Source organism: Enoplosus armatus, chromosome 8 (genome assembly GCF_043641665.1).
Source record: "Enoplosus armatus isolate fEnoArm2 chromosome 8, fEnoArm2.hap1, whole genome shotgun sequence".
NCBI lineage: Eukaryota > Metazoa > Chordata > Actinopteri > Centrarchiformes > Enoplosidae > Enoplosus > Enoplosus armatus.
Genome location: NC_092187.1, coordinates 13,274,981 through 13,290,862, shown reverse-complemented (window position 1 = coordinate 13,290,862; position 15,882 = coordinate 13,274,981). Strand labels below are relative to the sequence as shown.

General features: G+C 45.8%; 1 protein-coding gene across 2 annotated transcripts in view; it reads right to left on the bottom strand.

The window, feature by feature from the left end:
- Window positions 1–3,249: 3,249 nt before the first annotated feature.
- rarga (retinoic acid receptor gamma a) overlaps window positions 3,250–15,882 on the bottom strand; it is a 42,603-nt gene continuing 29,970 nt past the window's right edge. For both annotated transcript variants that reach the window (XM_070909689.1, XM_070909690.1), the window contains 7 exons: window positions 9,346–9,494; window positions 8,799–8,940; window positions 7,537–7,700; window positions 6,934–7,110; window positions 6,426–6,630; window positions 6,103–6,261; window positions 3,250–5,958 (listed from right to left, as the gene is read on the bottom strand). In XM_070909689.1, the coding sequence (XP_070765790.1) occupies window positions 5,591–5,958; window positions 6,103–6,261; window positions 6,426–6,630; window positions 6,934–7,110; window positions 7,537–7,700; window positions 8,799–8,940; window positions 9,346–9,494 (1,364 nt within the window). In that variant the 3' untranslated portion in view covers window positions 3,250–5,590. The remainder of the gene's footprint in view (window positions 5,959–6,102; window positions 6,262–6,425; window positions 6,631–6,933; window positions 7,111–7,536; window positions 7,701–8,798; window positions 8,941–9,345; window positions 9,495–15,882) is intronic.

Here is a 15,882-nt window from a genome sequence, read left to right as displayed (position 1 = left end):
AGGACACTGTCTCCCATTGCAATAAAGCTCCAGTGGTTATGGTTTGTTTTGAAGTTTTGTGTGTGAAGGTTATCCCACGTGTACACCACCATGTATTTTCTTATCAGTCATGTAACAGGGTTTGGGTGGGGTTCTGTATAATAAAATGGTTTATGTATCCATTATTGGGTCTAATGTGTCTTTTTCTGGCCAAAGATCACAGCAATATTTTGATCCTCACATGGCATTTCACTGGTAATTAACTATGCCATTTCTTTTCACACAGCTATATAACCCATATTCCCTTTTGGCTCATTGCCTGCTTCAGATTTCTCATTCTGGATTTTTCTCTTCACTCACCTTTGGCTCCCCCAGCAGTCTACCCCTCAGGTCTGTCCTCCTCATCATCTTCATCCTTGTGCCTGACCACTCCTCCGGCAGTCTCCTGCTCCCTCTTTTCAAGCCCTCCTCATGCCCCTCTGCCACACTCCCTCCATTTTAAGTCTGGGGTGACGATAGCTAATTATAAAATCAATGATGCCGGGCTGCCTAGTTTACGGCCCCCTCTAAAACCTTAACTGGGAAATCACTGTGGGATTGATGACTCCCTCACTCTTTATCTCTTTTAATTAGAAATGTAAAAGATATGAAGACCCAGAGGCCAGAACACATCTCCTAGTTTTTATGACCCCGACGCCTTCCATCCCCAGCTCTCGCTCCCCTTCCCCAAATCACCCCCTTCCTCTACCTGGCCTTGTTTATTTCCTCTGCCTCCCTGCCGGCACACCCTCCATTCTCACTCTCGTCACAGATACCTTTACCCGTTTCTTCATCACTTTCTCCATTACCCTTTCTTTAAGATCGCCCGCCTGCCTCTCTGCTCGCACAGGGGAAGATGTTAAATTTATGGTCTTTGCACTTGAAAACGTTTCTCACCTTCCCCTCACCTCTCCTCTCTTCCCTTGACTGATTCCCAACCCTCCATGGATCAGCTGCATATGTAACAAATGACTAACATGTCCTTTTTTGTCTGTTCTGACCCAAGCAGGAGACACTCTGTGAATTATGTGCCGTTTCACACCGTGACCCTCCAACTCCATGCATCCAGCATATGACATATGTGCCTCTCTGTCTTCTATATGGCTTCAGGTCCACATAGAGAGACCCTTTTTTTTATCACATCAGACCCAGGACTCATGCACCTATAGTCTCTGCCTTTATCTCACCCTGAGCCCAGGCCTTTCCTCCCTAACTACTGCCAGGAGCTCTTGGATCACTCTGAGGAGCCAGCCTCTCCTGCTCCATTATCTCCCCTGTGTGTTGACTAAGCTGCTGTTTGCTCATGTTCAGAGCAAACTCAGCGGATGTGCAGCAGGGTCTCTCTCTCTGGGTTTAAATATTCAAATGAATTTCTTTGGTATGCCGCACTCATGACCTACTTTTATGGATTCTTTACTATTTTTTATGAATAATAGATGTCCCGTGGCTGCAAGAATATTACAAGGGAGAGTTTTACCCTTTATTAATTCATTCTACAGTGATAACTTTTTTTTCCAGGGGCCTTTCTTTACACATTTCCATTTTTTTTTCATTTGCACTGAATAAGCCTTCCTATCTCGAGTAATTCGTTAATCAAGCATCATTGATGTGGAAGGATGAGTATATAGAAATCTTGGCCCGGCTCCTTTAAATTCCCCCAAGCACACCCAAACCCTCCCATGAGTTCCCATGGCAACACCTTCCAGGGGCTCAGTATATGAGGCCATTTGATTGTTCCTTGTAAAATAGTGTATAATGTATGGACCTTATTTTAATTCCAGTCTGGCGTTATTGATCTGTCTTTAATGATAGTTAATTAAAGCAATCGTATAATTGATAGAATCTCATCTCTGTTTATCACCCTCTTCTGATTCTCTCTCTCTCTCTCTCTCTCTCTCTCTCTCTCTCTCTCTCTCCCCATCTCTCTATTAATAAAATCAAGGTGAGGCATTAGTATCCCACACTGGTACACTGAAAAAAAGAGGTGTTTACTATCGGTAGCCCTTTACAAAGAGGGTTCCTGTTCTTTATCAGGGTGTCAAGAGAGCATGATCTTATCAGTGACAGTGATGTATTGAAAGTAGGCGTGATAAAATGTGTGACAAATGTATAACTCTTGATTTTTGGTGACGTTTACGAGGCCAATCTGAAAAATACTAAAGGCCATCACAGGGTTTCCTTGTTTTATTAATTTGCTTGTTTTAAATGTATGAGTTTTGCACTACTAGGTTCAGGTTTTTGAGACTCTCTGACAAATGTGTTGACTTTGAGTTGGGTTTAAGGCCCTGGTGTCCTTTCACATTTCACAGGTCATTACCAAAACAGACTCAGTTTTGGATCCAAGACGCTCTCCACTCTACAAGATCAAATATCACATTAGTCCAATAAAATCTGAGACCATGTCGGACCATGTACTGACTGTTTAGCTGGAAGCATCACTTTCATTTTCCCCTGGCAGACCTCTAATATGGACATGACTAATATCTAGGATTATTTTCATTATATATCCATCTGCCAGTTATTTTTTTCAATTAATCATTGCCTGTCACAACGCTGCAGAGCCAACGGTGATGTCTTCAAAAACCCAGAGATATTCAATTTACAATGAGATGACAAAGAAAATCAGAGTGACAAATTGTTATATTGATATGTTTCGAGATACTTTATTTGTGCACTTTCTATCTTTTTTCATTTGTCATGCTGAGGTGTTCATCTTTCTAAGGTGCTCTCTTGTTTTGTATCATAGGTTGTTCACCTTCAATAAATAAATCACAACAGACAGATTGACTCTTTAACTTCTAAACCACTCTATCTTTGAAACAAAACTACAGGAGTAAGAGTAAGTCTGTGATGTGTTTTTTTGCTACCACCTGCACGCCTACAACTGCAGAGTGAACAAATCTTAGGAACAGACCTTTATCTGATGTCCTTGTTCAGCAGGAAGCTGTGATTTATTAGCCTCTGCACCCACAGCTCTCCATGACCCAACAGACCCTGCCCTTATCCTCCATGCAGGGTGAACACTGCTGCAAGCACTACACCCTGCAGTCATGGTTCAAGAGCTCCCTCTACTGATACATCTTGGTAATGCATGGTTATGTTCACTCAACCCAACTACTTTACAGTGGTAGAAGACAGTAAACTCCTACATATTTTGCTTGTATGAGTGACGTTTCTGATCATGTAAGAGATTTTTTGCATGAGGAAGAACAATGAAATAAAAGAGTCCGGTAATCTCACAAAAGTAGTTTATTGTGCCTCTTACTGTTTATATGGCTTTTCTTTGTATGACAAGAGTTGACATAAACAGAGGGTAAGACAACACCTTGGCCATGTTGAAAAACAAAAAAAACATAAAAACAACATAATCTCAATGTTCTGCCTGCGTTACCATCATTAACATCATGACAGCCCAGCAGATAGAGAAAGGGATGAGGTCATCACACAAGTGTTTTTTGTGTGACAGCACCATGCCGAGGACATTCACCCAATGGCTGAAAACATGTTGAAGCATTCACACACACACACACACACACACACACACACACACACACACACACACACACACACACACACACGCACGCACGCACGCACGCAAAATGAGGAGACCTGCCCATATTCAGAAGATGGGACCTCTCACCGCTACAGAGAGAATGTTCATATTGCTTCAAAGAGAGACAGAAAAGAACCTCTGTACTGTACATCAGCCGCGCTCTCCCAGCTGATCGCCTACAGAGACGTTTTGGCAATAAAGAAATGATACACGAGAACACATAATCCTCCACAGCTCCTTTAAAGAGAGGTGAGGATATACACAAGAAGACAAGGTGATATAATGGCTTTTGGGATGAGAAGGCAGTTTGCTGCTGCATGGATGCCAGCGCGAGCACAGGCAGGGGCAGTGATGTTGGTGATGACGATGATGATGATGATGACTTGTCCCCCTGTGGGAGAGTCAGACTGGCATCCATGCTGTTTTTCAGACTTGTCACCTTCTATGTACACGCAGAGGGGTTGAGCTGATCAAAACGGAGTCAAGAATACACACATAAATATTGCCTGTTTCTAGCGTGCCTGAGAGCAGCTAGGGTTTGGTCCTTACTGAAAAGCCCTGAGTCTGATTTCAAAATGTCTTCCATAAGGATTCCTGCTTTCGACTTGCATATGTCTTTGATCGTTGTGTTGATGAGTAATGTTGCTACTATGTGTGGATGTTTTTTGTCTGTTATTTGTCGACTGACATTATCGGGGAGTGCTCTAAGGTTGATTGCTTTCTATATGTTGATCATCAGTTGGGACACGCTAACTGAGATTTAAGCTCACCGAGAGTAACTCTACTCTCAGCGGACGAGATGTGCCTCACTTGAATAGAGGATCACAAAAGTGCTACATATACGGTGTAAAGTGTAAATCTCTGTCCGGGCACTTGACGCCAGGTCGGCACATCTGCTACAGCTGAGGGTAGAGTGAAAGCAGTGTGTGTATGTGTGTGTGCAGTATCTACTGTGCGTGAGATCGAGGGTGTGTTTGTGTGAGTGAGCGCTCTGCTGTGAGGATCGCTGGATCGTGGCTGGAGTCCCTGCCAGTAGTCAAACTCATGCTCCAAAGATGACTTCTCCTAACTTTGGCACAAAGATACTTACTTTTTCCACATTGACAGCGTTAGTCGGCTGCAACGGGAGCAAAAAATAGAATAATGCCAATTCCCTGATAACAGAAACTGATTAAGTCACTGCAACACAACAACAACAGTCCTCTGGGTTGATTATCATTGACATCCACAGTGAGCCAAAGTGCCCCAAAAATAAGCCCCAGCTTAGCATATGTAGCTGCTAAGGAAGACCCAGCCAGTTCTGATTACCCTTCTTTCCCTCTGAATATCTTCTCAGGAAAGCTCTTCAAAGAAAAAAACTTGTCTAAAAGGATTCATATATAAAACCAGAATAACAAATAAAAGACAAAAATATAATGGTATATAGATATGTATGGACTTAATCATAAATTGAAAAATAAGAAAAAAAAAACGGAAAACTATTCAAAAGCAATAACCACAAAAACAAAAGATAAGCATACTCGATTTGGTTTTGCCCTGTACTCTTGTTTTCTTTTTGAGAAATGTGCTTGTTGTAATCCATCGGAATCAACTGCTCAGTTCTGGTGTCTGGTTTGGCCGTTCCCCTATTCAGATATAAACAACAATAGAGAGAAAAAAGAAAGAGACATTTAGCTTTCTCAAAGAGGTTATGTTCTTTTTGTCACGGTAACTTCCCTCTTGGCTTTGCCAGGAGTTCATGTGGTTTACTGTCATCTCTCCTTTACTTTATTTTTCTATAGTTCACTTGTCATGGACCATGTGGCCTGAGTTAGAAAGTGTCTGTACACATAAGGCTCTGCTGTGCTCCGCTGTGGAGGACACAATGATGTGCAGTAAGGAGAGAGAAAGGTGGGGAGGGAAGGCCAGCATTTTCTTGAGGTGGGAAAGTGATTGAGGTTGTGTTGTATGTCTCTGTGTGTGTGTGTATGTGTGTGTGTTTGAACCTGTATGTGCGTGTGTATGTATGAAATGCTCTGTTCACTGCGCCCTCCCAACAAGGCCTTTCCTCGACCCATCTATGGCATCCAGGACCCCCCAGGGCTCCCCATCACTGTCCGAGCCCCTGTCTCGCTCTTCATCGGCCGCGTCATCGTCGTCATCTTCGTCCTCCTCCTCCGGCGACGGCTCACTGCCGTTCTCTGTGGCCCAGCTGTCCTCCTCGTCCTCGGCCTCCTGCTTCAGGACCAGGGCTGGTGGAGGAGGTGGCGGCGGCGGCGGCGGAGGTGGCGGGCTCTCGTTGGACTCCGTTTGGTCCTCAAAGGCCTCGGGGTTTTCGAGCATCTCCCTGATCAAAGGAGGCATTGGCCCTGGGATCTCCATCTTCAGAGTGATGGCTCTCTCCGCACCTAGTAGATAATTAGTAATTAAATTTTAAAAACTTACTCTATACGTTTGCTGACAAAGCCCTGTGTGTTACATATTGGTTATGACAGCAGTCAGGTCTTTTCAAAATCAGAATTTGTTCTAGGAATTACTCTCTTCATACTAACCCTTAGTGCTGATGCCCCTGAGGTCGGTGATCTTCATCAGCATGCGGGGGAACATGTGGGGTTTGTTGGGGCGACGGCGGCGGGCGTAGATCTTCAGAGCCTCAAGTAAAGGCTCTTGCAGCTTATCCACTTTCTGGGGCTCCTCTAGATCCATACGGTCTGATGAAGAGTGCAAAAACCCTCTATTATTTACCAGAATAGTCATAAAACTAATTGTACAACGTTTTATTATTGTTTGAAAAAAATTTACACATCAAAACAAATATTTTGCTCTTTTACTTTGCCTTACTAAATCTTGTACTGTTATGTGTACGCTGCAGTACCTCCACAGATGAGGCAGATGGCACTGAGGAGGCCGGTTTCTGTGTCGTCCATTTCCAGGGGTAGAAGCTGGCCAGCGAAGGCAAACACCAGGTCTGTGAGCGGTCCGAAGCCGGCGTTGTGCATCTGAGTCCGGTTCAGAGTCAGGCCATCTGAGAAGGTCATAGTGTCCTGTTCTGGGGTGTAGCGTGTACAGATCCTCAGCATCTGTGAGCAAAAGAAGTTGGGAAACTTTGTAAGCATTGAGCAAAATATGTAAATGCAGTATCAACATATTTGCACTAGCTAAATTGATAGATATCAGTTCAAAAGTATAATGCTATAACTATTCTCACACCAACTATTCAGTAGGCTCAGTATCATCTGAGGAAACCCTCCTGCACTACCACTCTTCACCACCAGATGTCAGTATTTCCTCATCTGTCAAGTCATTTATTGGTAAGAAAAGGGCTTTGCTGTCAGAGCAAGTGAAGAGGACAAAAGGGAAAAACAAAGACAATGGCTCCTCACCAGTATATCCAGGCAGGCCGACTTAAGCAGAGTGATCTGGTCAGCGATGGTGAGGGTGGTGAAACCCGGCAGCCGCTTGGCGAATTCCACAATCTTGATGATACATTTGGTGGAGAGCTCACTGAACTTGTCCCATAAACCCAGGTCCAGCTGGACGCGGTGGTCTGAGCTGGAGTTCTGAACACACGCACAAACACACACACACACACACACACACACACACACACACACACACACACACACACACACAGATCAGTATGTTGTTACAGAGGTGGTGTGCAACCTTGTTTGCATCAAGCACGAGCGTGTCCGAGCCTGACAACACATTTACATTTTACATCAATCAAGCAGGGGGGGAAAAAATCCATTTACATGTTGCATCAATCATTCAGAGGCCACACAGATGGCTTAATGGGGAACTGAATTACTTAAACCACCACTATGTTGGGAAAGCTACGGTGAATTTACGTCTTTGCATGCAATTTGGGAGCCCTCAGTGACGGCATAGCTTGGAGAATGTCGCCACACACAGTATGAGTGAACAGTATGTGTGTGTGTGTGTGTGTGTGTGTGTGTGTGTGTGTGTGTGTGTGTGAGACTTACGGTGGTGTATTTGCCCAATTGGCAAAGTGACGGGAAGGTTTCTTGGTGAGCTTTGCTGACTTTATTGACCAACTCCTCAAGCTCTCCACTTAGCTCATAGCTCTCTGGAAGCACCACCTCCTCCTTCACATCCTTCTTCTTCTTGTTTCTGTCATTGCGCACCGCTACGTAAAGAAAAACAAGAAAAACAAAAGCAGTCAGAAGGGAGATTTTCCACTAGTTTGTACAAACTAATTTCCTCAGGCAATTTCAGAGATCAGCTACAGAATGTTCCTCTTCTTTATCTGTGATCACATGTAAAAACATCCACAGCCCTCATGCTCTCTGTCTTTCACCACTGTCAAGGACATTGTGCTCGCTAGTGGAAACCAGAACTCAGTCGCGACTGAGGTTACTCTTAACAGTATCAACATATTTCCTTTAGCGCCGCACGGACACTGGCTATCTCTTTCTTATCACCCGCTCTCTTCCTTGCCCATCTCTCTATCCACTTGACCGGTGCACATAAGCCAGTCCTCCACTCTCTCCCTCTCTGCCTCCTCTCCCTCCTCCTCCCATACTTTCCTTCCTCTCAGGATATCCAGTAATAGCAGAGGCACAATGTGATCCCGGTCTTAACACACATCCCACACAAACATTACACCCACATACATGTCCCACGGGCTCTGCGAAAGGGCAAGAAACTGCCACTTACACGCAGGTCAAACTAAAGAGGGCACAAAACAGTGTCTTTGATTTTGGAAAACAGAATCCTGCCGCCATTAACTTTGTCAAAACTCGTTTTCTGCTTTATTGTCTTTATGAATGAAAGCAGTGTCTGTGTGGGCCAGAGGGGCGAGGTTTTGTTGTGAAACAGGAAGTCAAAATCATTTCGTAAAGCCATTAGTCATATGACTGGTACAGTGCCCAGCCTCGCCCTGATCACCACCCCTGGTAGGCTCATCATCTGGCTTCAGTCTGTCTGCTGCATAATTTCCCAGAGTCTCTGACTGAGCGTTAATAGATCAATAAGTTCACACTGTGTGAATCAGGTCAGATCTTTTTTGTTTGGTCGTTAAACAAAAGTCAAATTTAAATATCAACGGTTTGTCAATGTCTCCAAGGTACCCAGGTATATTATCCTGTGTCTTGATCTACATCTGAAATATCTGAAGGCAGAATCTGCAGCCTACAAACGTTTTTGAGTGTGTAAGTGAGTGAATATCCGTGTTTTGGAATTGGGTCTCTCCTCTGTCTTGGGACTCCAGTCCTGGAGGACTCACCTTCCTTGGACATGCCGACCTCGAAGCACTTCTGCAGCCTGCAGTACTGGCAGCGGTTGCGTGTGACCTTGTTAATCTGACAGTTCTTGTCTCGGTGGCAGGTGTACACCATGTTCTTCTGGATACTGCGGCGGAAGAAACCCTGGAGCATCAGGAAGCAAAAGACAAAAGGGGAGAGGGCAAGAGAGACAGAGAGAGAGAGGTTGTGTATTATAGTCAAGTCATCAAATCAAGGATGTGACATTTAACTGTTTCTCGTTCATACTTGCTCTTCTTTCATATCTCTTTTTCTTGAATCCAGAATTTTAACTCTTTACATTATTTTGATCGGTCTTACTTCTTCTTTCTTCTCAGTGATTCCATCTTTTCCCACTGCAATCTAACCCATGTAACAGATGTAGCTACAGACTGCCTACAAGGCTCTTTCCTTCTTATCTTGATGAAAAGACAGGTAACAAATAATTTCTTGCAACCCAACATTTTTCTAAATGTATATAATGTATCCACACAAAGCAGCACTCAAAAGGATCTGGCAGGTTCTTCTCACCTTGCAGCCCTCACAGGAGCTGACCCCGTAGTGGTACCCCGAGGACTTGTCCTGGCACACAAAGCAAGGCTTGTAGATACGAGGTGGGGGAGGTGGAGACGGCGAACTGGGTACCATCTCCTCGGAGCTGGTGCTCTGGGTCTCCACCGCTATGGACAAGAAAAAACAAAAGACAGCAGAGTAAATGAGTACATGAGTTTGTCACAAATCATAGTCCTACGGCTACCGCGCAGTCTGAAATGTCACATGTTCGCTTGTCATACATAATCAAGTGTGTTTAACTGCACTCAAACATGATATGATAACTGACAGCATTTCCTTTTCCGTTTGATTTGTGAGGACAGCAAGAGATGCTAAGTAACGGTTATGTTCAGTTGGTAAACACTTCGCCTGGAGATGCATTGAGATACAGTGTCACATTAGTCTATCTGTGGGGCAAATTTGTTAAGATAAGAGTGAGAAAGAGGAATATAGTATGAACTACAGTTTCTATTTCCATGCACCAATTACCACCCTAAGGGGCAGCACCTCAGGTGCATACATGGGGAGAGTATTGTTTCGTGTGAGTACAGACAAACAAGAGAAGGATGACTGTCTGACAGCAGGGACAAAAGTGTTTTTTACAGCAGTAAGCAGGAGTGCAGTTGATGGACAGCTTCTCTGATAAGGCCAGGTAACAGAGTGAGCTGTTGCAGCCAAGAGTCAAAGCTGGCTCTTCCTCATTCCTCAGACTGACGACAGCTCATGATGACATCTTGCACGCACAGAGTAGACACATGTCAAACACACATGCGTGCAAAGCTTGTGTAAAAACTTCCTTTCTTCCTTCTAGCTTTCAAACTGGGCACAACTGTGACGTCAGCGCCACCTCAAGTCACATACTTGCTATGGTACATTAATCTTCACTATATTCCAAAGTGGAACACACATAAGGCTCTTGTGGATGTTCAAGTGTGCAGCGAATGGATTCCATACTTCCCCTGAGAAACATAAGCCGCTGCACACACAGGACCAGACCCTCGTCACACATGCTAGCCTGCACAAACTCACAGACACACATGTTGCTCGGGGGAAGTATGGAATCCATACGCTGCACACTTGAACATCCACTTACCCAACAGCACCTCTTTCAACTTTCACCCTTGGTTACCCTCAAACTTCGACCCCCCAACTCTGCATCCCACCACCCCCTGACACACAAACCCTATTTTTCTCTTGTTTCCTGGCCCTAAATTCCTCAGTGCAGCCCTGCCAGGTTTTAATAGAGGCCTAGGCTCGTAAGGCGGCCTATAAAGGCGGTCCCATGGCTGGACAGGAGGCCCCAGCTCGGCTGGCCTACACTTTATTGGGACTCGGTCACCTTGGGCAGCTATTCACACCACCAGCTGTAGCTCCCAGCCCGTAAAAAAAGCCAATCATAAAATAAAAAACAGGGAGGCTCTAAAATTCTAACTTTTACTGCCCCCACCTCCCCCCAGCACCTTCAATGGAAAGCACAGAGGGCTAGCCTAAACTTAACCTACAACCACCCCCCCCACCCCCCTCTCTCACACCCAAGGCTGAGGCAAAAACCACCAGCTTGGCTTTTTACAAGAGAGTGGAGACTTCAAAAAGAAGAAAAAAAGGGGGCATAAAAAGAGGAATTTGATAAAAAACAGAGAAAGGGGCAGGGGGGGGAAGGGGGAAAGGGGGAGGAGAGGAACCAGTTGCTCCTGAGGGCCAGTCTTGTTCAAGACCAAACTGACCATTACTACCATTTCTACTACAGCTGCTGTGACAGGCCAGCTACTACCTCATTAATGATAGTAACAGAAATATGTCAGACATTTTTCATTTGTTGCCTGCTGCTCAAACATCTGTTTTTCATATGTATTTTTATATTTGACTATTCAGAATCCACATTCAAATTCCTCCTTTGAAAGCCTTACTTTGCTGGAGGCAAAGATGTTTTCCATTAGTTTTAAGAGCAATCCCAAAGCCAAATGTGCAAATCAATCTAGAACCTGAAGTTTACGCCCGCTGAATGTTTCTACAGCAGTTCTCATATCTCCCTGGCCAGAATGTAACAAAGCAGCAGGGTCAGTGGGAGAGCAGAAACCCTCTGAACGTGCCATGAACCTCTGTGTTTATGCAATAATAACAACAGCAAATGAGGCTCCAGACCGAGCGCCGACAACTCCTTAGAAAAGGACAAACCATATGTGGCGTCAAGTAACGAACACTGACTGACTGACACCGTCTAAATGTTTAGCGAGCCAAAAGAGAGAAAGGCCATCCTGGAGAAAACTCGGACAGCAGTGAGAGAGAAAATACATCAGGCCCCGTCAACACGTTGAACCTGGTTTCTGCCAGAGAACATGACTCCTGTACCCGCCTCCCAGACTTTGCCTTCATTCATCCTGCTCCATCCAAATCCCCCGCACCACTTACCCCAGGGCGCCACAGTGAGAGGGCCCATTCAGGCAGCCGCCCTGAGCCCCTTTCCCCAGTCTCCTCAACTCAGCTCATCACTGTTTAGAAAACAAAGCCCTGTGAAATGAGAGGCCCTCCTTATCAGCGCTCCGAGGCCCGGGGCACCATTTGCATGACAATCTGCCGGCCGAGGCCTGTGAGCCGACGACGGACGGATGAGATGAGAGGAGTGGAATAGGTGGGTGGCTGCTGTTGTTGGGGGAGGAGAAGAGGATAAGAGAGGCAAGAAGGAGGGATAGTTGAGTTATCAGTAGCCACTGTTCGTTTCCTGCTAAGTATCAGTTTACCCCCTAATCCCTTCTCTCAATGCTCTCTGTGCTCAAGTGGCCCAGCTGCACTGACCAGCCCTAATCCCCTGGTCACATACACACAGATACAATTCAATGGCTTCAAACTACACACACAGTAGGGTCATTTTCACTAGCTACAAACTAGAAAAGACACACAACAATCCGCCCCCCTCTACATGACACTAACGTGTTTGAGCCGGAGTGGGATGTACAGTACATCTTTCTCCACAACCTCATTAGACGTGAAATGTAACTGCACATGACAGAAATAGCTGTTTAGCTGAAGGTGACTTCAACTGGGTCAATTACATTAAATTCTAGGTCAAGTCAACTGGGCCAGTTGATGTCCCTTTAGGTTCAAAAGATACAATAGGAGAGAAAAGGAGAGAAGAGGAGGACATAATATAGAAAAACAAGGGACTTTCTGGTAACACTGAAGCTGCCTGTTGTTCACTCGACTGGAAAGGGGAGTGTTTCTAATGTATGTGAGCAAAGGCATGACTATGCAGCTTGTGTTTTGTGTTGCAACACACTCCTTTGAGCAGCATATGACATTCTGGCAGAGTAACAAGTATTCTTTCACAATAGGCCTGCAGATTTTGTCTACGTGACTTGTTGTGTGTGATTGAATCTTCAGTGGGACACTGTTCCAGAAGTCTAGTCGTGGCATGCGAGAGCAAATGCACAGGCCGTTTCTGTGCGAGGACAGCGTACATACAGTACAGTACGCGAGTGAGAAGCACAGATTTGTAGGTGTTAATTTCTGTGTTTATGTCGGTTGCGTGTGTGCTACTCCAGCCAGTGGCGCTGCCCACTTTCCGCAGTCTCGATTTGATTTGCAAATGCAGGACTGTTCGTAACAGTGCGCTCGAGAGCTTCACTGTTCCCCATTAAAATATCCTCCTGTATGTGTGTGTGGCTCATTGTGTTCATGTTTTTTTGGGTTCCTGTTAAACTGCAAGCACAGGCATGTGGGGCCTTTGTCTCCATCTCTACCTTCATTAAACAGCCTGCAAAGCTTGCGTGTTCTTGTCGAATGCACTGAGCAGTAAAAGAGTGTGTGAGAGTTGGAGGCAGTGTGTGAGAGAGGGGCACACAGTAGGGTTCACTGTGAAAAGAGGGGTGGGTACTGGGCAGACAGCAGTGGCAGAAGGGGAGCAGATTGAGAGAGGATGGTGAACAGTGGACTGGAAGACTTTCTGGCACACTAGGTGGGGCCTTCAAGGGTGCCCTTGGCCCTCTACCCCATGGCAGAGGCTACAACACCACAGGGTGCTCACTGAGTGACCATCAGCACACCGAAAGGTTTCTATGAAGAACTGGGCTCCATGAAAGAGGAAGAGAAAGTACCACACCCTTGTCAGCGGTGCCAGCACGTTTCACTTTCCTTCTCTGTGTTCCTCTGCCCACGTCTTCCTGCCATCTCTCTGAGGCTTCTGGTACAAGGTCCCTCACAACAGGCTCGTTTCCTTCCTCTATGTCTGTACCAGTCTTTTCCGGAGGATCTCCGTCACTGCTTTTGTAGCCACTTCTCTGTGTCCCTCGCTGCTACACCTTCTCACATGTGCTGTCATTTCCCACAGGCCGAATAATACTGCTGCTCTGTTCAAGCTCTGTTGAACACAGTTGAGTCACCTGCGAGCTTTGGGAGGTCTATCAAGTCTCTAAGCCCTCACAATGTAACCTGCCTACAACTGAGAAAGAAATGGTTTATATGGTGGAGAAGTCAAAAGCTGAGAGGGAGGGAGGAATGTGTGTGTGTGTGTGTGTGTGTGTGTGTGTTGACAAGTGTGTGTGTGTGTGTGTGTGTGTGTGTGTGTGTGTGTGGGGGGTGGGGGGGGGGTGCTTTCATTAAAGGTGCTGAGCAGTAGCAACGCCTTTCAACAGCTGTCAGAAAGCTCATTACCTGGGCTCCTAGACACACACACACACACACACACACACACATGCCTGTAAAGGGGCCCTGCTAAGCTGTCTTTTAAAACAAGGTCTATGATAAAATGGGGCTGCCGACCAGGAGATGGCTCAGGTTTGAGCGATGAAAACACACCAAGCTGGCCAGGGGTGGTGAGAAACCAGACATTAAAACACACACACCCTTCCAGGAATTTACACACTTCTGTCAGAAGCAGCAGAAAGTCATGAAACACAGAGAGAGACGGACACATGTGTGAACGCATATGATGCACACATATAACCTGAGACCAGGCGTATATATGTAGAGTAGAGCGTTTTGGCATGTGTTCATCGCTGCCATGAACACTAATGACAAAAGTCTGTACTTTTGAGAGTGACACAACATGACATGGCACACAAAACTCCTGCCAACACACACACACTTCACACTCCTTTCTCTATAGCTCCACCAAAGAAAGCGTACAAACAGAGCCGAGCAGGAAAGGCAGCAGGTGGGATAAGCCCATATCCTCAGGGCACATTTTAAAAAGTGGAATTACCCTTGCAGTCTGGTGGTGCTCTCAAAACACCCTTTCTTCTTTACAGCACCTCATAAAGGGCCTTTTGATATTTTCTTGATGGAGTCGACCAAGCCAACATTTGGCAGCGAGCCCCCCCCCTTTTCCTGCACCACACAACCCTGTCAAGAAACACAGGAGTTGGCTTCAAACGAACAAATTTGCCCACCAAGCCGCCTGTCCCGCATGAGCCCAGCAAAAAAAGTTTCCTTCAAATGTCCTTGTACAAAACCTGAGGAAGGAGGTATTAAAAAGAGAGTGGGAATTAAAGGAAACGCACTTTCAATGAGAGGATTTTAGTCAGTGGCCTTTTATGGCTAGTGCAGGAAAAAGCAGACAGTCAAGTGCAGATCTGTGGAAAAAATGTGCCCCCTCATCCCTGTGGTGAGCTCCAGCTGACTCTTCATCTGCCCACCAGAAGACAGCAAGGAACACAGCTCTCCTCCGGTGACTGGAGAGTGAACCCAAACCTGGCAATCCGGCGCAGGCCTGGGCCATTGATCATGTCAAGAAGACAGGACAACTCACAGGCAGGCGAGGAAGCCGGCAGAGAGCGGAGGCCGGCAGACAGGCGAGGTGAGGAGAGAAGAGAGCAGAGGAGAGTCGTCGAGGCAAACCCTGAGTCTTTGATCCTCAGGTTGTTCCTCGGCCTCCCAGACTTCCTCTCACCATCTGCAGCCCTGGCTCTCACCTGTCTGTCTCTGGCAAGGCCGCTAGTGCTCGTTCAATTGCTATTGCTTCCTCCCCACAACAATAGAAACCTACAAAAGTAGAAGTAGCCCAGCCGTGGCTGCAGCCTCGCTCTGTCAGAGGAAGTGAGGGGAAAGGAGGATAACGTAAACAACAACAGTAGTATTCACTCCAGCTCATTGGGGAAGCACCGCAGACCAAAGCGTGTAAACGCAAACCTCTTATTGGAGGGAACAAGCACACCCACAAGTAGTAGCACACAGTTCATTCCTACTCAACATGTAAATGTCCGTGCCCAAGCGTCTGCACACACTACACTAAGCGTTTCCTCTTGATTTTCTCATAGGCCTTACATAGGCTGCAGCTCAACTGTTTTACAAAATCACGACATAGCTATCAATCTAATGATGTCTCTTCTGATTTTACTACGGATTTGCATTTACAGCTATAGCTACTCACTTGGAAAGGCTTGAAAGGCAGCACTTTAAGAGAGACAAAAGCAAAAAGACAGAGACTGAGAGTAAGATAGACAGACGAACAGCGTGAGAGCGGCCATAAAATGACTGTGGCTTCCTGATGTCTGAGATTTTTGAAACACTGGCACAAAGTCC